We start from the raw sequence: 23,216 nt of genomic DNA, 5'->3' as shown, positions 1-23,216 counted from the left end.
GTCGCGATGCAGGAATCTCCCAGCTATGGATGCATGATGATGTAGACCTACCATGTCGACAGGACTCCATGGCGACCTACCATGTCGCCGGGACTCCTCGAGACCTACCATGTCGTCGGGACTCCATGGCGACCTACCATGTCGCCGGCCATGGAAACCTACGATAGAACCGATCCTTGGTCGCCCTGAGTGCCCCATGCATGAATCGATCCTTGGTCATCCTTGGTGTATGGCCCATGCAGAGGTTTGCCGAGATCAGACCACGTGAACAAAGCGCAGCGCGACCTATCCCATGCCTCGTGCATGGCCCATGCATAGCACCAAAGAAGCATCAGCGAGCAACAGCGGGCAAAGAACCAAAGCAGAGGGCAAAGAATGATGGACGTCGGGCGTGCAAAGAACCAAAGCAGAGGGCAAAGAATGATGGACGCCGGGCGTGCTTATAGGACGATGGGCGTGCATGGCGACCTTATAGGACGTCGGGCGTGCATGGCGACCTATAAGGACGCCGGGCGTGCATGGCGACCTATAAGGACGCCGGGAATGCATGGCGACCTATGCTGTCACTATAGAATTTACCCCATTCGAGCAATTAATCTAGCCAGTGCATCATCTCGTAAAATATTTTTTTTGAATGCATTATGGTCAAAATTGGAGGTATAATAAAGAGAATATTGACTTTGACTTGGACATGTTGCAAAACCGACATCGTATTCTTAATATATTTTACTAGTTCCGTGATAACCCAAAGGGATGTTCCTTCTACAGAAATAACATCTTTATTTTAATTGATTTTCTTGATATCAAGTAAGTTAAAACTTAAAACTAATACCCAATATATATTTCACCAAATTAAAAATTAAAATAAACAAAAGAGAGACTTTGGACTCATTAAATTGTTTCTCCCAAATAAATATGTTACGCTCATATTCTTTCGTATTAGAAGGTTAATATTTTAGCCCTCTTCCTTATATTGTACGATCTTAGGTGACTAATCCTAATCATATGTTTTGTTTATCTTATAATCATGAACTTTCATTATAATTTTAAACTTTTTTTAATAAAATTAGCGGGCTCTATTTGCATAAAAATGATAATACGTTTGGTTTTCATCTTTCTATTATATTAAAATTTTAATTTGATATAATTTTATTTTAATTTTTATAATATTATTAATTAATCCAATTAAATAGTTAAAATATTAAGTTGATATAATTTTATTTTAATTTTTATAATATTATTAATCAATCCAATTAATTAGTTAGTTAAAATATTAAGTTGCGTTATTATAGAGAAAAAAAACATCATTTTCACCCTATTCTGCTTTGTCGGATTTTATTGTATGGAAGGACCAAAATAAAAAATTAACGTAATCAAAATTTGAAATAATATTTGTTGAAAAAAACACAAAACAAGAAGAGAATAACAAGTGGAAACAAACACAAGTCTTGTATATGTTGCTAAAAAAAACTTCTCCAACAACCCACGCTTCTGTTTGGCAACATATACAAGACTTGTGTTTGCTTCCACTTGTTATTCTCTTCTTGTTTTGTGTTTTTTTTTCAAACAAATATTATTTCAAATATGAGAGAAATTGCCCACTATTTATAGACTAAATAGTGAAGGTAAAATCGTCATTTCCAAAACATATTTTAATTCTATTAAACATAGTGGGATAACCAACATCTAATACTATTGGGATATTGAGTCATTACCAACATTCAATAGGAATATTGAGTCATTACCAACATTCAATACTAGTGGAATAATGAGCATTATCAACACCAACAATGACAAGCTGATCAGGCTGGACACGACATCAAATCAAACGGATAAAGAGAAAACAAAAGAGGGAAAAAAGACAACCACGATTGGTTCTAACAACAATGGCAAATAAGGTTTTCTTACGACGAAAAAATGGTATTTATATGTAGGGTTTTATTTCATAGCAAAAAAGACTCGAGGGTCACATGAGGGATGTTTCATCACAAGGCAGCCACCAAGGTAAGGGCAAAGAAGATGCTTAACAAGTCAAAGGGTACGAGTCTGAGACTAACGAGGGCTAGATATCTATGTTTCATCACAAGATGGTGAGCGCTTATGTTCTGTAACTCTAAGAACTAGTGATCTGCAATTCCAAATTAAGAATTTTGTAAGTTGAAAAGTGAAATTCAATATTCGGTTGAAGAAATATATAGGATGCACCTTGGTTCCTTTTACAAAACAAATGAGTTAATTTTTTTTCCATGAAAAAAAGGCAACTCATGGAATTTCTTGTTACTTATGATAGCAGCAGGAATTTCTTGAAGAGATTGTTGGTTCTAACACTAGAAAAGCAATTTTGTATCACGTAAGCAATATTGAGGGTATGAGGCTGAGAGTTGTTAGTGACTATCGTTTTGATTTATATTAGATATTAAGCTAGTCAACATCCAATATAAATAAATAAATCTCATAGTAAAATCTCATCACACCAGAAAAATAAAAAACACATCTCATTGTAATAACTCTAGACAAAGAATACATTCTGTATTGATTTCTGAAAATCATGCATTAAGCTTCTCAACCATCTTCCTATACTCTGCAAAGTCCTGAAACAATAAAATAATCACATTCAGATTCAATGGAACATCTACTGCTGATAAAACATTAAAATGCCAAGCTCTTTGTATTCAATCTATATTACCTTCTTGATTGCTCCAAAGCTGAGCTGCTTGGGTGTTCAATGGTGAGCTAATGTTTGGTTCAGCATTTTAAAGAAATCTTCTAAATTTCATTGTAATACACTAACAATAGAAGAGAAGAAGAAACCACAATAAATACCTCCAAGCAGACTCTGGATAGACAGCAGTATGGTTCTTACATCATAAGCAGATGACCATTTATCCTACAAACACAAACAATAATTCTTCTTTTGTTCTACAAAATTTGGCCCTGTAAAAAAAAGAGAAATCTTATTTTACCTGAAGGATGTCCAAGCAAATGTTACCGTAGACATCAACATTGGGATGGAAACAGGCAGTCTCAAACTTGACCTTTGGGGGTTTAAAAGGGTAATCATTGGGGAATGAAAGAGATAGCTTGTATTCTTTTCCTTCAAATACTGTGTCTTTGCTTCCTTTAATAGTCCCTTTCCAGCAAAATATGTTGTCCTCTTCTGGGAATGCTGAGATTCCAGGATCCCCACCCATCATACAATATATAAATTTAGAAAACTTTCTTTGACATTAATCAAACAGATTCAAGGCATTATAGTTCAATTCTTACCATCAAAGCCTTCAATTCAGTTTGCAACCTGTTGACACCGTAAACCAAGAGAAGATACAAATAAAAAAACATTGTAAAAAAAATCAATCACTTTCACCTAGTTAAGAAACAAAATCCAATGCAAACTAATAAAAAGAAGAGGGGGGGCCTCTTGAGAACAGATTGAGAATCAAGGGTGTTAGCAGTGGGGGTAATCTGTCTTGATGCAGTGGTAGTGGCCACTGGTGTGTTTCCTTGATAGCCATTCACGGTTGCCATTCCCTTGTTCTGCTAAAGAGGAAAATCCAAAAAGGGGGTTTGAGAAGAAAGGGAAGAACAGATCCACACAGGGTTTTCTGAAAGGATCCAAATGAAGAGAAATAGGCAGATAGAGAGAGAGACATATGGTGGGCCGTGAGGGGGAGTACTGCTTTGGTTTTTAAAAGGTTGGGAAGAAACAGGAAACAACGTTCCTTTAAGAAGGTTGGGTTGGTATTTCTAACGGCTAGCCCCCCCCCCCCCTATTTTTTGCCCCCTTTTATGTTAAAGACTATATTTGCCTTTTTTTATTCTTCTTAATATTAGATTTTTACTCTTCAAAAGAAATAACATTAGATTTTTAAAAGTATTAATACCCAAATAAGTGTCTACACTATACCATTTCCTCCGAATAAGTGAGTATAATAATTTTTTGCCCATCTAGGTGTCTAACGTTATAAACGTTATCACTTTAAGTGCCCAGACCATCAACAACGTTAATTTCCTCCGTTAAGTGACATGTGTCACAATCTGATAATTTTAAAAAGAAAACACAAAAATTTTGAGATAACCTCAAAACTTTAAAAACCTTCATTTCAACCTTTAAACTCACGTTGACCGTCGTCCTATACCGTCGATGAAGTTCTACCCGACCTCATCTCTTTCGACAACCAAAACCCCTATAAAATTATGATCGATAGATGGCGAATTGACGTTTTATACAAGGAATTAGCATTTTATACACGCGAATCCTAAGATGAAAATTGCTATTATGACGATCAATCAACGACAACTACGACGGCGTATAACTCGGATAATGGCAAGGATTACGTCGACGGCGGGTTAGTGTTAGGATTTTGAGATTTTAGGAATTTTGAGGTTTTATTGTAATTTAAAAGAAATTAAAGTTTTTTTTAAAATAAATATAATAATATTTTTAATATTTTAAAAAATAATTTTCAAAATTATTAGATTATGATGTGACACGTATTACTTAACGAAAAAAAACTAATGACTATTACATTCCGGACACTTAAAATAGTTACATTTGTAGCGTTAAACACTTAAACACCAATGGCACCAACACATTCTCAAAAGAGAAAATAACCTCAGTGACCAAAAATGCCTTATAATATACAATTTTAACCAACTTTTTTTGGATTTGCCAAAATGACCAACTAAATCGCAATGCGATCGATAATTCGCAATGCGATCTCCGGTATCGCAAATCAGTTTCCAGATTCGCAACGCGATTTAGTAAATCGCAACGAGATTCTGACTATCGCAATACTGAATTTCAAATTCGCAACTCGATTTCTGAATTCGCAACAGGTTTTAATTTCGCAACACAAATGTTTTGGGTATATAACTACGCAGCAGCAGCAACTCATAACCTAAATCCCTAAATCGCAACTCATTCATCTCCATCTATCACTCTCTCCGGCGACATCCGTTCCTATATCCAACGACATCCTTCCCCATCCAGCAACATGTTTTAGTTTCGCAGCTCGTTTGTTTAGTAAATTAATTTACAATAATGAAATCATCTAATGTTGATCATGTTTGGATAGATTTGTGTTTTGGAGGGTCATGGGAGAATGTTCATGGTGTTTTACAATATATGCCTTTACCCATGAATCTTCAACTAAAACTATCATTAAAAAAGTTAACTTATGAAACTCTAATGTTACGTGTTGCAAATAAATTGAATTTAGAGCCCCTAAGTGGATTTAGGCTATCTTATCAGAGAAATGGTAAAGTTTATTTGTTAACCGACAATGAAGATGTTGAACGATTCATTTCTTACATTAGTGTTTCAAGTGATGATGTTACATTGTATGTTGTTGAACCTAGAAGTAGTGAAGTTGGGTCTGTAGCGGGTAGTAATCAACTAAGTTTTTCAACCACAGTTTATGGTGCTCAAAATTTAATGGTTCCACCACAATTTCATCACCAAGCAAATATTGTTTCACCACATTTCCAATACCAAACACAATCTCAAAACCCACAACCTTTCCCTAATCCAAATCCCAATCAACTTTCAACACCAAATTCCGGTTTTCGTATTGACCAGTTAGACGATGATGAGCCAACAGAAAAAATTGTGAGTACTAGTCAGTATTCGAAATTTGATCTTGGTCAATACCCGGACTTTGATCTTGGTCAATACTCGGATTTTGATGATTTTTCAGAAGAAGAAACAGACCCTGCGTGTAATGATTTTGATATTGGTCAATACCCGAATTTTGATGATGAAACAGTCGTTGCCGAGGAAGATGTTGTTGATGATAATGAGGAGGAAGTTACGACTGTAAATGAACATGTTGAACATCCATTCTGTAATTCATATAACACTGAAGAAGAAAAAGAAGAAGAAGAAATCCCCAAAGAAAAGTCCTCGAAGAAAATACCACGGGAGTATAACTGAAATATGCCAGAATTACTTCAGATACCGGAAGAAGAGTTGGTAAATATAGAAGTTGATTGTTACACAAAATTTATTCGTATCAAGAAAGATGATTGTTTTGATACAAAGGAAGACTTGAAGATAGCTTTGTATACGAAATGTGTGGAAGATGGCTATAACCTAAAAGTTAACAAATCAAGCAAAGATCGTTTCGAAACAAGGTGTATGATTGACAAAAACTGTATGTGGCGTATGATTGCAAAGAGGATAAAAGATTGCGAAATGTTTCAAGTTAGGACTTTTATTGATAAACATACATGTTCAAGAACCCAAGTTTTTCCTCACCATAGAGAGGCAAACAAAAAGGTGTTGGGTGGTTTTCTGGCTGAGTTAATGTTTTTGAATGGTAGGGTATATCGGGGACATGAAATTATGACTGACATGAATGCTCGGTTCAAGATTAGTATCTCATATTCTCAAGCTTGGAGAGCCAAATGTTATGCCTTGGAATTGTTGAGGGGGTCGCCAGAAGCATCGTTTGCCCAACTGTCGGCTTATTGTCACAATTTAAAGCTGAAAAATCCTGGGTCGGTAACTCATATCAAAACAGATAGAGATAGACGCTTTGAGTTGTTGTTTATCGCCATTGGTGCTGCGGTTAGTAAATCAATATAATTTTGTTGACTCATTTTTGTTAGTTACATGCATTTCACATTTAAATGATTATATTTCTTGTGTATATGATTTTGTAGATTCGTTCATTTATTAATTGTATGCGCCCAGTTATTATAGTTGACGGAGCACATTTAAAAGGTCGATACCTTGGAGTAAACTTATTATCAGTAGCCATGGATGCTAACAATGGGATACTGCCAATAGCTTACGGGGTTGGAAAATCTGAAACCTCTTATTCATGGACATGGTTTATGGGGCATCTTAGGGATTGCATAGGTCCTATTAGCAATCTGGCAATCATATCCGATAGGGCAAACTCAATTGACAACGCTGTTAGAAGGTGTTTCCCATATGCTTTTCATGGACTTTGTGGTGTTCATTTGTATAGAAATCTAAAATCAAGGTTTGCTGGTATAAAAAATCACAAATGGACATACTGGAAGGCTGTAAAAGCTTATCGGGAAGTGGATTTTAATAAGCATATAAACTGTTTAAGACGTGTTTTGCCTCAGTGTGCTCAAACATTAGAAGATGTCGGGTTTGAAAGATGGTCAAGTGTACATCAACTTGGAGCAAGTTATGGTTTCATGACGTCTAATAGTGCAAAATCAATCAACGCTCTAAGTTGTCATTCCCAGAAATTACCCATTACTATGTTAATGGAGTTTTTTCGAGCCTCTATTCAACAGTGTTACTACAAGAAAAGAAACCATGCAGGTATTATTTCTTTAAACTCGTAACTTATCATATATTTTACTAAGTATTATTTATTTAAATTTACAGGAACATTGGAACATCGTGTTACACCATGGACAGAAAAAAAGATAACGAAACGTGTTGTAAAGTCAACGTCATGGAGAGTTGAACCATGTTCAAACACTTTGTTTGAAGTACTGGATAATAACTTAAATGGGCTTGTCGATCTAAATGCAAAGACGTGTAGTTGTATGAAATAGCAAACATCTGGTTATCTGTGTGGCCATGTTATAAAAGTTTCTCTTCATCTAAACCAAGATGATTCAAGCGCATACGCTATGGATTGCTACACTATAGAAGTATATCGATTGACTTATGGCGAGATTGTCTACCCTATTCCACATCCTTCTGAGTGGGACATACCAGATGACTTACAAACAGTTTTGCCACCAGCCATGGACAGAAGGCTACCTGGCCGACCAAAAAGTCACGATCGCATACCGTCTAAGGGTGAAGAGAAGAAGAGATCGACATGTAGTCGGTGCAAGGAAAGTGGTCATACAAGGTTGACATGTGGATCACCAGTGCCATCACAATCATCTTTTCCTCTACCAAAATATGGATCCTCATCAAAATCCAAAGCTCATATGGTGTCAAGCAAAAGGGATGGGAGCTGAAGCTCGACGAGAAGCCAATGTTTACGTTCCAAAACAGGGATAAACACCTGCAATCATAAGTAATAATTCATTCATTTGCGCACTTATTTATGAATACCTTTAAACTCAATCTAAAATAAATACTAACCTTATCGACCTCCCACCATGTAGGATAAAGTTTAGCTTGTCCATTGCCCAACGCAAATGATTCATCTCGTTGATTCTTCAAGTGAACGGTGTTAAAAGACGTCGGCATAATTGTATATCGTGTATTTCTTTTATTTTCCTTAAGTTTCCTAATTATTAGAAGACGTGACACCCACGCATCGATATGCTGTTTTACAAAAAAAGACATATATTAGTAACTTACATAAATTTAAAAAAAATCAAATTGAAATATAAGAAAAATATAAGACTTACCCCTCAATCAAAATAGCCATTGTCTTCGACCCCTAATAATACGCCCCACCAAGACCGATCAAGCAACAAATAGATATCATCGTTGAGCTTGCATATGTCAGTGAAACACCCCTGGCTCCGCTCATGTAGATAAAAATCAACTGCGGTCTTAGCCCAAAGGGTGTTATCCAGAATTGTGTCCGGTAGTTGTCTCCTCTCCACTTCAGATACCGGAATGGTACTGGCCAATAACTCATACGAGAGCCAACTCTCATCCATCATGTCCGGCACGTCAGAGGGTTTCTCAAGAATATTACATATGACGCCATGTGAATCGGGCTCTTGAATGGTGGGAGGGACCTCTTCAACGATGACAGTGGCCTCTTGAACGGTGGGAGGGGACTCTCGAGGAATGATAGGGGCCTCTTCAATGATAGGAGTGGACTCTTGAGGGATGACAGGCGAGTCGGGCTTCTTCTTGCGGTGTCTTCGCACTATTGGGGTGTACAGAGACTTAATAGCACGTGCACGACGTCTGATGCGTGAACTCTGTCGTGCAAGAAAAACCCGACGTAAAGCATCCACCTTATCGGGCTGCTAAATAATTAAATACAAAAATCAGTAAATAAACAGACATGATATTTAAACATTGAAAACAAAGACAAATATGTTTCAAACTTGCATTGAATTCACCCAAGTCATTATTCTATCATAGTTCACAAAATGCATCAGATAACAAAGACAAATATGTTTCAAACTTGCAACACTGTCAACTTAGTATTTGTCTTTGTCTATTGGTTGAAGTAATGCAATTCATTCAAGTTTCAATTTGCAGAAGAAGAATAGTTTCTGGAACTTAAAATCGCAGCGTGAAAAATGACTATCGCAACGCGAAATGAAAATCGCAACGAGAGAATGAAAATCGCAACGCGAAACGAAAATCGCAACGAGAGAATCGCAATGCGAAATGAAAATCGCAACGCGATTATAGTTTCGCGTTGCGATTTTTGGTTTCGCGTTGTGATTTTCATTCTCTCGTTGCGATTTTCATTTCAACCAAAAGACAAAACAGTGTTGCTAAAATATAGTTTCAAGAATAAACTATTTCTTCTTCTTCTGCAAATTGAAACTTGAATGGATTGTATTACTTCAACCAAAAGACAAAACAAAGACAAATACTAACTTCAGAGTATTAAAGAATACACAGTTTAGCAGAATTGGCAGCAAACGAACAAATTTACTTTCAACCAAAAGACAAAACAAAGACAAATACTAACTTCACAGTGTTAAAGAATACACAGTTTAGCAGAATTGGCAGCAACCGAACAAATTTACTTTCAACCAAAAGACAAAACAAAGACAAATACTAATTTCACAGTGTTAAAGAATACACAGTTTAGCAGAATTGGCAGCAATCGAATAAATTTACTTCAACCAAAAGACAACAAAAGACAAATACTAACTTCACATTGTTAATAAGCAGTTTAACAGTATTGGCAGCAACCGAATAAATTTACTAAGCAATCTAAGTGAAATGGTTAATCTAAGTGAAATTACGAGTAAATTTATCATCAAGTTAAATATGGAAAATCTTAAACTTACCTCGTTGCGTAGAGTATGAACCTCATTCTGAAACGATATTACCATATCACGTAGAGCGGCAACCTCACCACGTAAAGTAGACACCTCCACACGCCATGCACCATCATTATCGCGTAGAGTATTGATCTCCTCACGCAAGGCATTGACATCATCACGTAACTCCCTTGACTCATCCTGTGGAGGTGGAGGTGGAGAACAGGGAGATAGAAGTCGTGGCATCTTTGCCGGTCGCCTATCATGAGGTGATGGTGGAAAAGAGGCTCGATGATGTGACGGGATAGGTGATGGCTCTCATTGTAGAGGTGTATAGTCGGGTCGATCAGGTGATGGCTCTGGGTGAGGTGATGGCTCTCGAAGTGGAGGAAGTAGAGGCTGCTCATCATTCGTGCCATCAAGAAAACGCTGACTAGTTTGCCACCAATCAGTGGCAAGCTCAGCCTCCGTGGGTGTCAGTCTCATTAATGGAGTGTTGGCCTCATAAAAATATAAAAACTCAAACAAAGTTAAACGTCTACTATTAATAACTTGTTTATATATGATAGTATTTGTGTTAACTTACATTATTTATTGTCGCATATGGTATTAAGTTTCCCAATCCAACAGACGTTTCCTCTTCCAGGAAATAGCCCTAGGAATATCATTTGAAGTTTTTAATACACATGTCCGCATGCTGGGGAAAGCCTCGAATATCCAAATCTACAAACAATATAATAACAAACATTAGTAATTGTTAAATAATTAATTATAATTTTGAAAACATTATATAGAAATTCTTACCTTAAAGGCCCAAACAAAGCCTGACAAAGTGTATTTCGACCCATCGCGACGCAAACTTTTGCGGTCATCAAAGGCAGACGACAACTTAGTCCAGGTAGCTTTCCATATATACGAACCCCACGGAAACAGATTCCATGCATTTAGGTCCTCTATCAATAATATTAGCTCCTAAGGAATAGGTTGTCTGGCCTCTCTGCCTAAAAACCCGGCATACAAAAGTACTAGAAGGCATACTCGGACAACATCGACGTCATTCATCCGAGTAAAACCATCTTTCTTATTAAACAATTTCTTCAGGTCATCGACGTGTAAGTTCGGCTTCTCTATTGACTCATCAGGAAAAACTCTGGATAACCATGATGGGCGGGTGATATGACGAGTGTACCGGCCTACATCATCGTGTCTGAATTGTAGACCAGTGATTAAGTAGAACTCCTTCCGCCCAAAACAAGTATACGCCGGTGGAAAATGAAACCATATCTCTTCCTCACCACGTTGTATACTGTCGGGTAGATTGCTAGTCATGGTCTGAAGCCACAAATGGGTCAAATTAGCATCTCCACCGGATGCTGTACTCTCAGCCATGGCCCGAAGCAGGTTTCCTCAAACAATTTTCTTTGTGCAGGTGAAAGCTTCGAAGCAATTGTAGTGGTTAGGCTAACTTTATTCCTTAATGTCAATGAAGCCGAAAAAAATTTCTACAAAAATAATAAACATACCAAGTTAGATATACCAAAAACTACACTGTGAAGATATACCAAAAACAATAAACATAAATAGTAGTTTATTCTTGAAACTAAAATTTGCAACACCGTTTTGTCTTTTGGTTGAAATGAAAATCGCAACGAGAGAATGAAAATCGCAACGCGGAAATGACTATCGCAACGCGAAATTAAAATCACAACGAGAGAATCGCAACGCAAAATGAAAATCGCAATGCGATTTTGGTTTCGATTTTGGTTTTGCGTTGCGATTTTCATTTTCATGTTGCGATTTTAAGTTTAGAAACTATTATTCTTCTGCATTATTTCAACCAAAAGACAAAACAAAGACAAATACTAACTTCACAGGGTTAAAGACTAAACAATTTAACAGTATTGGCAGCAATCAATGAATTTAATAAGAAATCTAAGTGAAATGGTTAATCTATTATTGAAATTACCAGTAAACTTATCATCAATTTTAATATGAAAAACCTAAAATAATACAAAATTTTCAAAATAAAAATAATTAAAAAAACTAATACTCGGAGGTTGATTTTCCATTTCTGAATTATTGTGAGGGATTTCTGACCGTGAATGGTTGTGAGGGATTTTGCCGGCGATGGGGACGGAAATCTTCGGAGATGGGGATGGATTTCGCCGTAGAGAGTGAGAGATGGAGATGAGACTGAGTTGTGATTTTAGGTTTTAGGTTATAAGTTGCGATTACGGGATATACTGTGGACGGTTCAGTTTTCGAATGACGCGTTAATACGAATGACGCTATGAAAATCGCAACGCGAATTTGGAAAATCGTAATGCGAATTTGGGAAATCGTTGCAAATTATCGATCGCATTGCGATTTAGTTGGTCATTTTGGTAAATCCAAAAAAAAATTGGTTAAAATCATATATTATAAGACATTTTTGGTCCTGAGATTATTTTCACTTTTCAAAATTCGTTAAACCAAAAACAACAAAGAGACCAAACACTTCTCTTTTAACAGTATACCAATGGCACCATCACTGTCTTTTAGCCCTGAATCAGGAGTTATCTTTCCCAGGTTCCTGTTCTTTTTACCCCTTTTGATGATCCATTTCAAAATCATCTGTCAAAATTTCTCACACAACAATGCCACCACTGCTTCATATTATATTGTTTCCCATTGACGGCGACCAAAAATCGGCACCGTTGCTATTCGCCACATGCAAAGTGCAGGCAACAGGGACCAGACATAGCCCTCTGCTCTTCAGCTCCTTCCCTGCTTCTTCGCCACCGTTCTAACAACACAATGAAAATAACAGACCATTTCAAGTCCTTTCTTTCCACCATTTATTAATCAAAAAAATCTTTTTAAAAAAGAAGAAAGGGTTTTTATTTTTGGTTACTTACAGGTGGGTGTTGCAGGTAAGGAGAACAAAGGACTTGAACCTGGTCATGCACGAACCTGATATAACCCATCGCTTCATGGAGTACTGATGCCGTATCTGTCTGCAACATTTCAAATACCCAGAGTTGTCTCATAGGATTCCTATTCAGTGAATAATGAATTTGTTAAGTTGAACCATGAATAAAATTTCGAACCTTGCCAAAAGGTGAAACCAGCTGCTGCAATGCTGTGATTCTATCCCCTATCTTCTCTTTCCTCACCTGTAATTATTAGTAAAGGAGATCATCTGTTAGAATTGATCATCTATAAAGTGGAAGTTTAAAAAATAGATCAACATGTATAAAGCAACCTTTGCATGGCCGGTGGCGGGGTTCTCAACCTTTGACTTTTTACTGGTTATTCGGCTTGCCGGTTGAGCGTCAACAATGGCGTCATCATTCCTCTTTGGGTCTTTAAAAAGTAAGCCTTCTTTCCATAAATTCAAATGAAAAAGGCAAAAATTAACACCTAACACACTCACATTAGATTTCGAGGGAGCCTTGAAGGATTTGGTGTTGTTACCAGAAGAAGCGGACGAAGAATCACTGCATGCGACCCCAGCAGCAGGTTTTTTAGTAGCAATAATAGCAGATTCTTGACCAAATACTATCTCACATCATTTTGATGGCCCCCAAAGCAAAGCATTTTGAGGGTCTTGTCATGATCACCAACATCAAAAGGACTGTTGTTAAAACCCTGGCCAAGATCATCATCACCACCACCACCAAACAATAACTGAGAAAAACGAGTACTTGTAGTTGCAGTCGCAGTCGCCTGGTCCCCCTCAAAACTCTGAACACTCTCAGCCATCATTAAAAGAAAAGAAACTCCAACCCCACAAGCTTGAATAAACTTTGAACTTTGTGTTATGTAGTTGGAAAGCAGCCAGGCGTTACAATTGTGAGAGAATTACAGTGTGAAATTGGAAAAGGGTAAATTACGCGTTCAATACCTAAAATATCAATTTGAATACCTAAACTTTTAATTTTTTAAAAATCATACCTAAAAACTTAACAGACGGCTGACTAGGCATAACTTTGGTGGATGGAAGACCAATTCAAACGGTAGATCATAAGAGAATGACGAGTTGACCAACATAGTACCGTTTAAGGCTCATCGGACGGTTGGCGACAGAGACCAGAGGATGAAGAAATCGAAAAATCCATCGTCGATTTGAGAAGATTGAGGCATTTTTCGATAAAAAGGAAGCCGAAATCACGTTCAAGAGATTGAAAATGTGCTGACTGAAAAGTTTGGCCTTCACCAATCGATGGATGTGACTGTCGACGACTGTAAATGCAACAGTCGTTGAGTCCTAATTATGTGTTTAGCTTTTACTTATCATTGCAAGTCTTTATTGTAATTTTAAATATTATCTTTTTTTTAATAAACCAACTGCTTCTATTTATGTCAATAAATAAATAAATACATCATAGTCGATGATCGACCGGTGGTTAATTGATTATGTAAAATTGTAAAGGTTATAAGTTATATATAGTTATGAAGGCAAAGTACTAAATTGAGAGCTCTAGGATGGAAGGAGAAAATAGTCGAAGTTCATTCTGGTGTATTGGGATTTATATAATGACTTTATAATAACTCTCTTTGCATGCTTACGTTAAATTTAGATTATGATAGTTGTGTATAACCTAACAAAATGTATAAATGTAACCTTTAACAGAATTAATCAAAATAAATCTTTCGGGTTTATTGAGGAATTCGTCGAATACTCTTGCCCTTCGATGAATCTCTTTGAAGATAATTTTAACAGAACAGGTTGATGGGAAATTATATTGGCAAAGTATAACAAAGTACTATCACATCTAAATCTATCGTTGAAAGCATGGTGAGGAAACAGTGCCAAGGAATCAAACATAAATCCATCCGCTTCTTTCATAATAACTGATCCCCTCCCATACAAACCCATTTTACTACAACAATAACCCTATCCGGAATCTATAAGCCAAAATAAATACATATAAATTACTGCGATGACAACAGTAACAATGGGTGTACGTTTTGAGCCTATTTGATTGTAGGTCACCAAAAAGTAAGTTCCTAATTGTCAGCAGCAACTGGTTATTTCACCAGTCAGTTTCCCGTATCTTAATGGCCATTTTCTTCTTATGCCACACTTCTGGCAGCACTTGATTTGGGATCTTTGCCGGAGTTCCAGGTCTATCATGTTCCAAGATGAGTTTGCTGAAGTTTACATGGACAGATTAAACGTTTGCTAGTAGTTTAATATATATATCAATGAACTGTCTCTTAATGTATCATAGGCGATAGTCATCCAACATTCTTATGCATCGAGAGGAGGATGGATTTGTCTTAAAGATACTGTTTATACAAACCTCAATAAAATGATTATTTTATCCCTCAGGAGTCACCACCTCATTGTCATATCCTTCGCACAAGTGATCCAACCTCTGTTCCCAAAGATTCTCACTCAAAGTGAACATCTGCTGGTGTGAACCTTGAAGCTCAGGAACTTGTATCTTATTGATTTCTCTTAAAGTCTTCGAGAAACTTCACATCTTTCAAACGACTTTCAGTATGAAATTAATATTTTTATACAATAATATTGTTATTATCCGATTAAAATTTTCCAAACAACTCGAAAAAATAATATATTAAATTTTATATTTTTAATTAAATCATTAATATTATTAAATTTTTATGTTATTTTTTAATATAATATAAGTTTTTTGTACTTTCAAGTTCAAGTTCGAGTTCGGACTTCAATTAAACTAAGGCTGAAAATGTTTAGAGTTAAAAAAATTCTAACTCGAGTCTAGATTCAATTTTTTATTTCAAGTTGAACTTGAAAATTTAATCTTTTGATTCGAGTCAAACTTTAACTTTTTATTTAAGTTTGATTCGAAGTTGATAATTTCTGACTCGTGATATTTTAGTCGAATCGAACTCAATTTTAAATTTTAACACTACTTAAATAGACTTTACAGCCTATGATCATTTGACGGCTCTTGAAATTGATTCAACGCTAACAAAAAGTCTTATTTGTGTTGAAGGACATTGACAAGAGAAAGATGTATTGAAGACAGATTCATTACATTCTATTACATTATGAACATTCATCAGTCTTTCCTGGGATGATAATGTTGTGGTTTTAAGATTAGAAAAAAAATGTTGGAAGAAAATGACAAAGTGGGGCTGTAAAATCCTCTTTCCAAAACTGCAGAGCTTTGCAATCATCTCCCGTTTCTTGTTGTTCACCGGTCTCCATTCAATCCACTCTCCCCATTTTCCCTTTCATTTCATTCTCAGTTTTTCCTCGAATGTTATCTCCAAACCCTAGCCTTTTCCACGCCAAGCCATCCCCACTACTTCCCATCCTTCCACGAACCTCAATCCGCTGCTTCGCCTCCGCCGGCGATATTCCCGCCGGTCCCACCTCCCGTAAGTGGTTCCATTTCCCGACAGCCTCCGATATTTACGGAGGTGGTGTGAGAATCGGACAAGATAACTACGAAGCCCCACCTGGGAGTAGCATCAAGGTCAAAAAATGGTCGAGGAATCGGGAGAGCTATTTGACTGATGACGATGAACCTCTTCCTCTTCCTATGACCTACCCTGATTCTTCCCCTGTTACCCCTGAAGAAATCGATAAGCGACTCCAATGTGACCCCGAAATCGAGGTTTGTTTCTTTGTTTATAGTTCGATTCAAGAGTAACGTGATAGTTTTTGGAGATTAGAATTTCTTGATCTTAGATGGGTTTTGTTTGTAGGATTGTAAGGAAGTGGTTTACGAATGGACTGGAAAGTGCAGGAGTTGCCAGGGCACTGGACTTGTTAGCTACTATAATAAAAGAGGAAAAGAGATTATTTGCAAATGTATACCTTGCCTTGGAATTGGTATTCCCCTCTTCTTATTTGTCATCATGTTGATATCAAATTTCAATTTGGAAGACTATCTGGCTATCTCCCTCTTCTTATGACTGCAATGCTTGTTGCTGGGACTCTAGTCGAGTATTGGAAATGGATGTGTGCAGCATGTGTATATTCAATTCTTTCCCCAAAACTTTTCATGTGTTCGGAGGTTCTTTTAGGATCATATTCCATTACCCCTATCTAATATGGATGCTTCAAGAAAAATGTAGAGTCAAACAACATATATTGCAATTATATTGTAACTCGATTAACTTTACTTGGAAGCATAGCTCAACATGTAAAGAGTATCGGAAACTATTCGAAGTCTATATTGGTGAGAAGAATATATGTAGATTCCCTCAAGTAAACCTATCGCTCATCATGATTTAGACTTCAACAGTGAGTTGCCACTTGCCACTTAAGCCTAGTCACTTATTTAGTAGAAATCTGAATGCTACTAGGAACCCTTTTATGTTAATTTAGTACATTTAATATGTATTGATATATCAACTTAGTCTTAGTTTGGTTGACACGTTACTGTTGCAAGTTGCAACTACCAAGAGGAAGTGGCTTTGAGCTAGCTTAAGCGTGCAATTTTTTCCAATTAGGCGTTTAAGAGGATTATGAGTAGTTTAGACATTGTATAAAGAAAATGTATTGAGATGCTTTTTGAGAAGTTTAATCTTATGCTTCTGTTATCAGAGATTTTGCTGCTGTTTTGATAATGTCTTTAATAATCGAGTAAAGCTAACCTCTTTTACATATGTTTTTTCTATGAGAGATTAGAATACTTGATAATATAGCAGCCATTGAGAATTTACTTTAGCTTATCAAGATGCTTTATCTGTAGGGTGCTTTGAGGGCTTTTGATTGAATCAATTATCAGATTAATTTTCAGATTCCAGAATTATGTTCTCGGCTCTTATTTAAGACAGATTTTTATAGGCCTTAGCTTCCCAAATTTCCAACTGTTTATTGCTTTTAGAAAAATCGTGACTAACTCCTCCTGTTAAAGGTTATTTGTTTCTTGAACTTTGGTTTTCAATGCAGACACTGAACAAAGATGATGAATAGGTCAATATGATGAGTGATGAGTCACTCTTTGATTATTTGATGACTAAAGGAACTACTTTTTGGTGTTTGTTCCATATAGCGACCGCAATGTAACATTCATCATTCGTTGCAGGTTACGTGCAGAATATAACAGCTAGGAAGGATATTGAAGTGATGAAGGATGTGGATAACGGAAAGCCACCTTGAACTTTTTCCAACTTGTGTTTGGAATGATTTGTTAACAACTTTCCGGATTCGTATTTTTCTAACACCTTTTGTCGAACATTTTACGTAGACTATTCCTTACATGTGTAGAGGGTGAAAGAGAGCCAAAAAGAAAAAAGAAGAATTAAGAGATTTTTCTGATTGAGATTTGAAAGAGGGAAAAGGAATCGCATGTAAGTTTATTAAATAATGTATTCTTATGATTATCGTCCTCGCACACAGTCACATCTCTCTTCTAATCCTACTTTGGAACTTTGGGACATTTTTCTTCATTGCTGGCTTGCAGGCTGATAAAGCATGAAACAGTAGCCTTAAATGCAACTTATCTCTTGCTTTAGAATTAGAACAACACTTTCTCATCTGCCATGAACGACATATAAATTTGTAAGGCACCCAAGCTGCGAAAATCGAACATGGAGTCTTGAAACCTGCATATACTTGAACAGATTTTGTTTCTTGCTATCGTCGGATAAACAATATCAGCAGATATGTTGAATGTTAGTTTTCTCAAATTCCAATAAAAGCTTTTCAAGAACAAGTTCTTGTGCAAACCATTGCGCCTGTTTTCCAGAATGGGCAAAACTATGGGTTGTTGACTTCTTTCCAACCTGATTTAAAGAACTGAGAAGTTTTTGTTAAGTATGATTCCGACAGAAATGGGAAGATTTCTCAGATGGAGTACAAGGCCATGTTGAGGACTCAAGGGCAAGGAAACATGGCTCAAACTGTACCCAAGATCACTCAAGTGGCTGGTTTTAATGGAGATGAGTTTATCAGTTTCAAGGACTTCGTGGGAGTGCACAAAAAGAGTGATGAGGATGGACATTTAGAACAGTTTAAGCACATTCGACCTCAACTGTGATGGAAAATAAGTGCAGAAGTGATGGAGATTTGGGGAGAATTGCAGCTTGGAGTGCAAGAAAATGGAAGGAGAAGTGAACACCGACAATATGGTTGACATGGATGAATTCATGAACATGATGAACTATTAAGCTTGATTAGAAGGGCATTTTATTTTATTTGTTTGGATCTGGGAGCTTCTTCCCTTAATGCATGTCAATGTAACTTTGATTTCTCTGGTTAAAAGAAGCGGTTTGTATGCCTCAAAGAATAAAACAGTTTGTGCTACTGTCAAATTAGTAGTTATCACTGCTTTTGTATCCAAAACATGGGCATCTTTTGTAACTTTAACATCATTTTCATGAATCTTCCAAGTCATTAAACCATCTAATGAACACAGTAGTCATTTGGTCATTTTCATTAATAGCTGCCATGCAACAAATTTTGTATGTTACATTTCTTTCCCCCCTTTTTTTGTTGGATTTGAGATACTAAAAAAATCACTTGCTTGAAAATATAAAGGACGTGCATGTCGACTGTGATAATAGCGTTTGAATTCCAACATTCAGTTCATTGAAACGGTCCACATGAAAACAGATCAAGATCCCAAGCTGACCAACAGATTGCCATCAAATTTATGTAAAACTTGAATACTATTGGGATCAATATATTCACTTTAGCAACATATTTTCATGGTGGGTTTTGTACTTCTGAATCCTGGAAATGTACTATGGAGCCGAAGTAAAATGACATATCTCTAATGAACTAATCACCATTTCTTCAAAGTTTCCACACTTAGCTCCTAAATCTATTGGAAAACAAGAAAATGGATCAGGCGGGTTTATTTCAGGGAAAAAAAGGCTATGTAGAAGAGCAGACACTAAAAACTTAGTAAAATACTACTAATTAAGCATCAGAACAAGCAGAAACGTATACATATTGCCCAATAATGAGCCATTCACTTGAAAACACATGCAGCGAGTCAACAACAGTCCCATTCACAGCAATGCATATTCCCTAAAACTCTAAAACATTATATATCAAAATCTAAATAGAAAGAATTCACAAAACTGATGTGAGGCCTTTTACTGGTAATCACTGCAAGAATATAAGCCATCCTTGAAATGATGGAAGAGCATGTGATCTCTCTAATAAGCCATCCTTGCAATGATGTGAGGTCTTTCACCAGTAATCACCACAAGAACATAAGCCATCTTTGAAATGATGGAAACGCTTGTTGTCTCTAATAATCAATTCCCTCCCAACAATCCTTGATATGATCTTGATGGCATTGTGACAATCACCACATACACGGAGGTTCTTGATGATCCTAAGAGTTTGCCTAGCTGGGGTACTGATTAGACCAAACGCAATTGCCAATCGCTCACTATGGTACAGAAGTGCTTGCTCTTTTGCCTCTTGGTCAATGTCATGAAGAACATATCTTGTGTCAGGCACATAACTTCCTTCTTTCATCGCTTTCAAGGCTTTCAGTTTCTCATCATCCTTGTAAAGGGTCGGATTACGAAATTCACCAATTCTGTTCTTTCCATCAAGCATGCTGATTGCAGTACGTTTCTTTGGTGGTGGCGTGGGGATTTTATTAGCATCAACCTTTGATGGGTCAAGATCAACAATCAACTCCTCAACATAATCTTCAAGATCAACATCTCCATGAATTCGAGCATAATTCCTCAATGCCTCCCAAACTTCAACAGTTGGCTCGAAAGGCAGCTTTTTCTCAATATAATCTTTAGCTTCATAAAGATGACCAGATTTTCCAAGAACACCCATAAGGCCCATATAATGCTCGACCCCCGGAGAAATCCCATACTCACTCTCCATTGATTGAAAATGTAAAAACCCTTCTTCTATAGCTTCTGCAGTACCACAAGCTGAAAGAACTGCAAGGAAAGTCTGTTCAGTCGGTTTCAATCCAAAATTTCTCATCTGCTCAAACAACTGCAACCCATCATCTCCCAAGCCATTGTCTGCATACCCATTAATCATCAAATGCCAAGTATCCATATTCCTATCAGGCATGTGATCAAAAACTCTTCGTGCATCAGTCATGCTAGCACATTTTGCATACATTTCAATCACTTTATTGTTCAATCTAGGGTCACCTCGACAGGTCGATTGCAAGAAGTAATCATGAACTTTCTTTGCATCCTCAAGTGATTTGGGATTTCCAATTAACTCAAACAAAGACGAAAAACAATTAGCATCAGCTTTAACTCCTTTACCCATCAATTCAATAGCTTCTTTAACTTTCCCCTCATGACACAACCGCGTTAAATCTATCAATGAAGGAGCTGGCTCAGTCTGTACATGCTCCATCATTTGGCCTTGATTCCCTCTGACACTGCCCGACTGATTAGGGTTTTGACTTTGTGGAGCTCTTTCATTATAATTTCTACCTTGAGGGTACCCTTGGCTTTGATCCTGATTATTCCACTGATTTGGACTTCTGGGCATTTGTGTATTCATCGGATTAGCATTTGGGTACTGAGGATAGCTTCGATTATGCTGGGGGTTCCACTGATTAGGCCTTTCTCGTTGAGAATAACCCTGATTCTGATTCTGCTGGTGATTCCACTGATTAGGAATTTCTCGTTGAGAATAACCGTGGCCCTGATTCAGCCGGGGATTCCATTGATTGTTACCAGGAACTCCGCCCTGTTGTTGCGGATGATGGTAACCCTGGTTTTGAGGGGACCCTTGGTTATTGAAATTAGGGTTTGGTCGGCCATGAAAATCCCTGGGATCAGATGACAGTGGCGGTTGCTGGTGTTGGTTGTGAGGAGGAGGCGGGGATCTCTGGTAGTTGTTTGGGATGGTGGAAGTGCTAAGAGACTTTGCGCCCAGGGATAAAAAATGGGTTCTATCAAAGTGGCGATCGAAAGTGAAGGGAGAGGAGTTAAGGCGTACCTTGGAGAAGAGATAAGTGAGAGTTGGTGTTGGGCTCCGTCCACGACGTACAGCCATTATAGACCCCATTTGCTTTGCTTTCGCTGCTTTTCGAATAAGAACCTCTGATAAACCCTGTAAGAAAGGATGGCGATAAATTATAAAAGGCTGGGGTGAGATATGAAGCAAGTAGAGCAATTGGGTATCATTTTGAGTTTACAATTGGGCACCAGCTCTATTTTATTTTTGTGTTTTAGGGCTCCATTTTTTTAAGGTTAAATTACAGTAATAATACGCTCTTGTAAAAAATACAAAAATAATAATAATAATAGTAAGTTTGACCATTAATAGTAATACTATCGTCTCCTCTTGACGATTTTGTATTATATTTTTAATTTTAAAGGAAAGTCGTCTACAATGGATAACAAATTACTCTCATTTTTATTAATCAAGGGACAAAATGGGAGGAAGAGAAAAATGATTTGAAATAGAAGAAAAGAAAAAGAAGGGAGCAAAACAAATGAACTGTTTACAAATTTTATTTAAAAAAAGAAAAAAAACAATATTTTTTAGGATACATATTTACATGAGTATAAACACGAGCCAAACAAAAACAGCGGATTATGTCTAAAATTTTTGTCTTTTCAATAAATTCATGTTTAAAAAGTTATATTTAAACACTTGAAAAATCAACATCTAAATAAAGTTTGTATCTTGAAACTGATTAAGAAGATACTTGAAGGTGAAGGTTCCATTAGAGTTTCTTAGCTGCATATATATATACACTACGGAAGTTGATTTTTGGCATGCAAGTCTTGGGTCTAATGCTAGCTAGTGCCGGCGGAAATGTTAAATTGAGAAAGAAAAATACTTAACAGTGATCTATCTTGAATCAATATTCTTTTATTACACAAATCTAGCCATTTAATTGGTAAAAAAATCAAGGGTAAACTACGCAAGTGGTCACTAATGTTTGAGTAAGTTTTCGTTTTCACCACAGATGTTTAAAAGTCACAAATCGATTACTAACGTTATCGTTTATTACAAATTGGTCACTCGATATTAACAGACATTAACAGGTGTAACGGAAAACACAACTGACACATTAACTGTTACACGGAGTGGATTTAGTGGGTTAACCGCCACGTTTTTGAAACTTCAGTGGGAAAACGAAAACTCACTCAAACATTAGTGATCAACTGTGTAGTTTATCCTAATTAATAAAGGGATGAGGAATCAAGGGTTTCATTTACCATTCTTCTTCTTCCATAAACTCTTTGTTTCTTCTTCTATAAACTCATTTCTTTTTCTTCCATAAACCCCTTTCTTCTTCTTTTTCTTCTTCTTCCATAAACCCATTTATCATTCTTCAATTCGTCTAAGAGAAAAAATAGTGAGAAAAATAATTTCTTCTTCTTCCATTCGTCTGAGAGAAAAAGTAGTAAGAAAA

General features: G+C 36.7%; 5 protein-coding genes across 5 annotated transcripts; 2 read left to right on the top strand and 3 right to left on the bottom strand.

Moving 5' to 3' along the window:
* Positions 1–2,478: 2,478 nt before the first annotated feature.
* LOC120179273 (ubiquitin-conjugating enzyme E2 19-like) lies at positions 2,479–3,623 on the bottom strand. Its single transcript, XM_039184911.1, has 6 exons — positions 3,416–3,623; positions 3,268–3,295; positions 2,964–3,191; positions 2,824–2,887; positions 2,687–2,746; positions 2,479–2,581 (listed from the first exon to the last, which is right to left on the bottom strand). Exons 1-6 carry the CDS (start codon positions 3,523–3,525, stop codon positions 2,547–2,549), a joined length of 525 nt encoding a protein of 174 aa, XP_039040842.1. The 5' UTR covers positions 3,526–3,623; the 3' UTR covers positions 2,479–2,546.
* Positions 3,624–12,493: 8,870 nt separating this feature from the next.
* On the bottom strand, positions 12,494–13,659 carry LOC120179348 (transcription factor bHLH113-like). Its single transcript, XM_039184973.1, is given in 6 exon segments — positions 12,494–12,697; positions 12,810–12,908; positions 13,002–13,067; positions 13,157–13,275; positions 13,324–13,461; positions 13,464–13,659. Coding segments are annotated over 6 exon segments (753 nt in total). The 3' UTR covers positions 12,494–12,562.
* Positions 13,660–15,897: 2,238 nt separating this feature from the next.
* Positions 15,898–18,198, top strand: LOC120179347 (protein disulfide-isomerase SCO2-like). The gene is made up of 3 exons (XM_039184972.1): positions 15,898–16,505; positions 16,597–16,723; positions 17,925–18,198. Exons 1-3 carry the CDS (start codon positions 16,146–16,148, stop codon positions 17,996–17,998), a joined length of 561 nt encoding a protein of 186 aa, XP_039040903.1. The 5' UTR covers positions 15,898–16,145; the 3' UTR covers positions 17,999–18,198.
* A 491-nt stretch (positions 18,199–18,689) lies between these two features.
* LOC120179384 (calmodulin-like protein 30) lies at positions 18,690–19,008 on the top strand. The gene is made up of 2 exons (XM_039184992.1): positions 18,690–18,874; positions 18,924–19,008. Exons 1-2 carry the CDS (start codon positions 18,690–18,692, stop codon positions 19,006–19,008), a joined length of 270 nt encoding a protein of 89 aa, XP_039040923.1.
* A 693-nt stretch (positions 19,009–19,701) lies between these two features.
* LOC120179346 (pentatricopeptide repeat-containing protein At2g15690, mitochondrial-like) lies at positions 19,702–21,961 on the bottom strand. The gene has a single exon (XM_039184971.1). The coding sequence runs from the start codon at positions 21,854–21,856 to the stop codon at positions 20,039–20,041; it is 1,818 nt and encodes a 605-aa protein (XP_039040902.1). The 5' UTR covers positions 21,857–21,961; the 3' UTR covers positions 19,702–20,038.
* Positions 21,962–23,216: the final 1,255 nt, after the last annotated feature.

The sequence above is a fragment of the Hibiscus syriacus genome, unplaced genomic scaffold, assembly GCF_006381635.1.
Source record: "Hibiscus syriacus cultivar Baekdansim isolate YM2019G1 unplaced genomic scaffold, ASM638163v2 tig00112411_pilon, whole genome shotgun sequence".
Taxonomy (NCBI): domain Eukaryota; kingdom Viridiplantae; phylum Streptophyta; class Magnoliopsida; order Malvales; family Malvaceae; genus Hibiscus; species Hibiscus syriacus.
This window is presented reverse-complemented; position numbering and strand designations above follow the sequence as displayed.

What these genes read in the sequence shown, in the direction of transcription:
- LOC120179346 (XM_039184971.1), bottom strand. Translation starts at nt 21,856, where the DNA reads ATGGGGTCTATAATGGCTGTACGTCGTGGACGGAGCCCAACACCAACT.
- LOC120179384 (XM_039184992.1), top strand. Translation starts at nt 18,690, where the DNA reads ATGGAGTACAAGGCCATGTTGAGGACTCAAGGGCAAGGAAACATGGCT. An exon ending in AAGCACATTCGACCTCAACT is followed by an intron (nt 18,875 to 18,923) that starts GTGATGGAAAAT and finishes GGAGAATTGCAG; the next exon opens with CTTGGAGTGCAAGAAAATGG.
- LOC120179273 (XM_039184911.1), bottom strand. Translation starts at nt 3,525, where the DNA reads ATGGCAACCGTGAATGGCTATCAAGGAAACACACCAGTGGCCACTACC. An exon ending in TCTCAATCTGTTCTCAAGAG is followed by an intron (nt 3,296 to 3,415) that starts GCCCCCCCTCTT and finishes CGGTGTCAACAG; the next exon opens with GTTGCAAACTGAATTGAAGG. An exon ending in TATCCAGAGTCTGCTTGGAG is followed by an intron (nt 2,747 to 2,823) that starts GTATTTATTGTG and finishes TTTAAAATGCTG; the next exon opens with AACCAAACATTAGCTCACCA.
- LOC120179347 (XM_039184972.1), top strand. Translation starts at nt 16,146, where the DNA reads ATGTTATCTCCAAACCCTAGCCTTTTCCACGCCAAGCCATCCCCACTA. An exon ending in AATGTGACCCCGAAATCGAG is followed by an intron (nt 16,506 to 16,596) that starts GTTTGTTTCTTT and finishes TTTTGTTTGTAG; the next exon opens with GATTGTAAGGAAGTGGTTTA. An exon ending in TATACCTTGCCTTGGAATTG is followed by an intron (nt 16,724 to 17,924) that starts GTATTCCCCTCT and finishes CATTCGTTGCAG; the next exon opens with GTTACGTGCAGAATATAACA.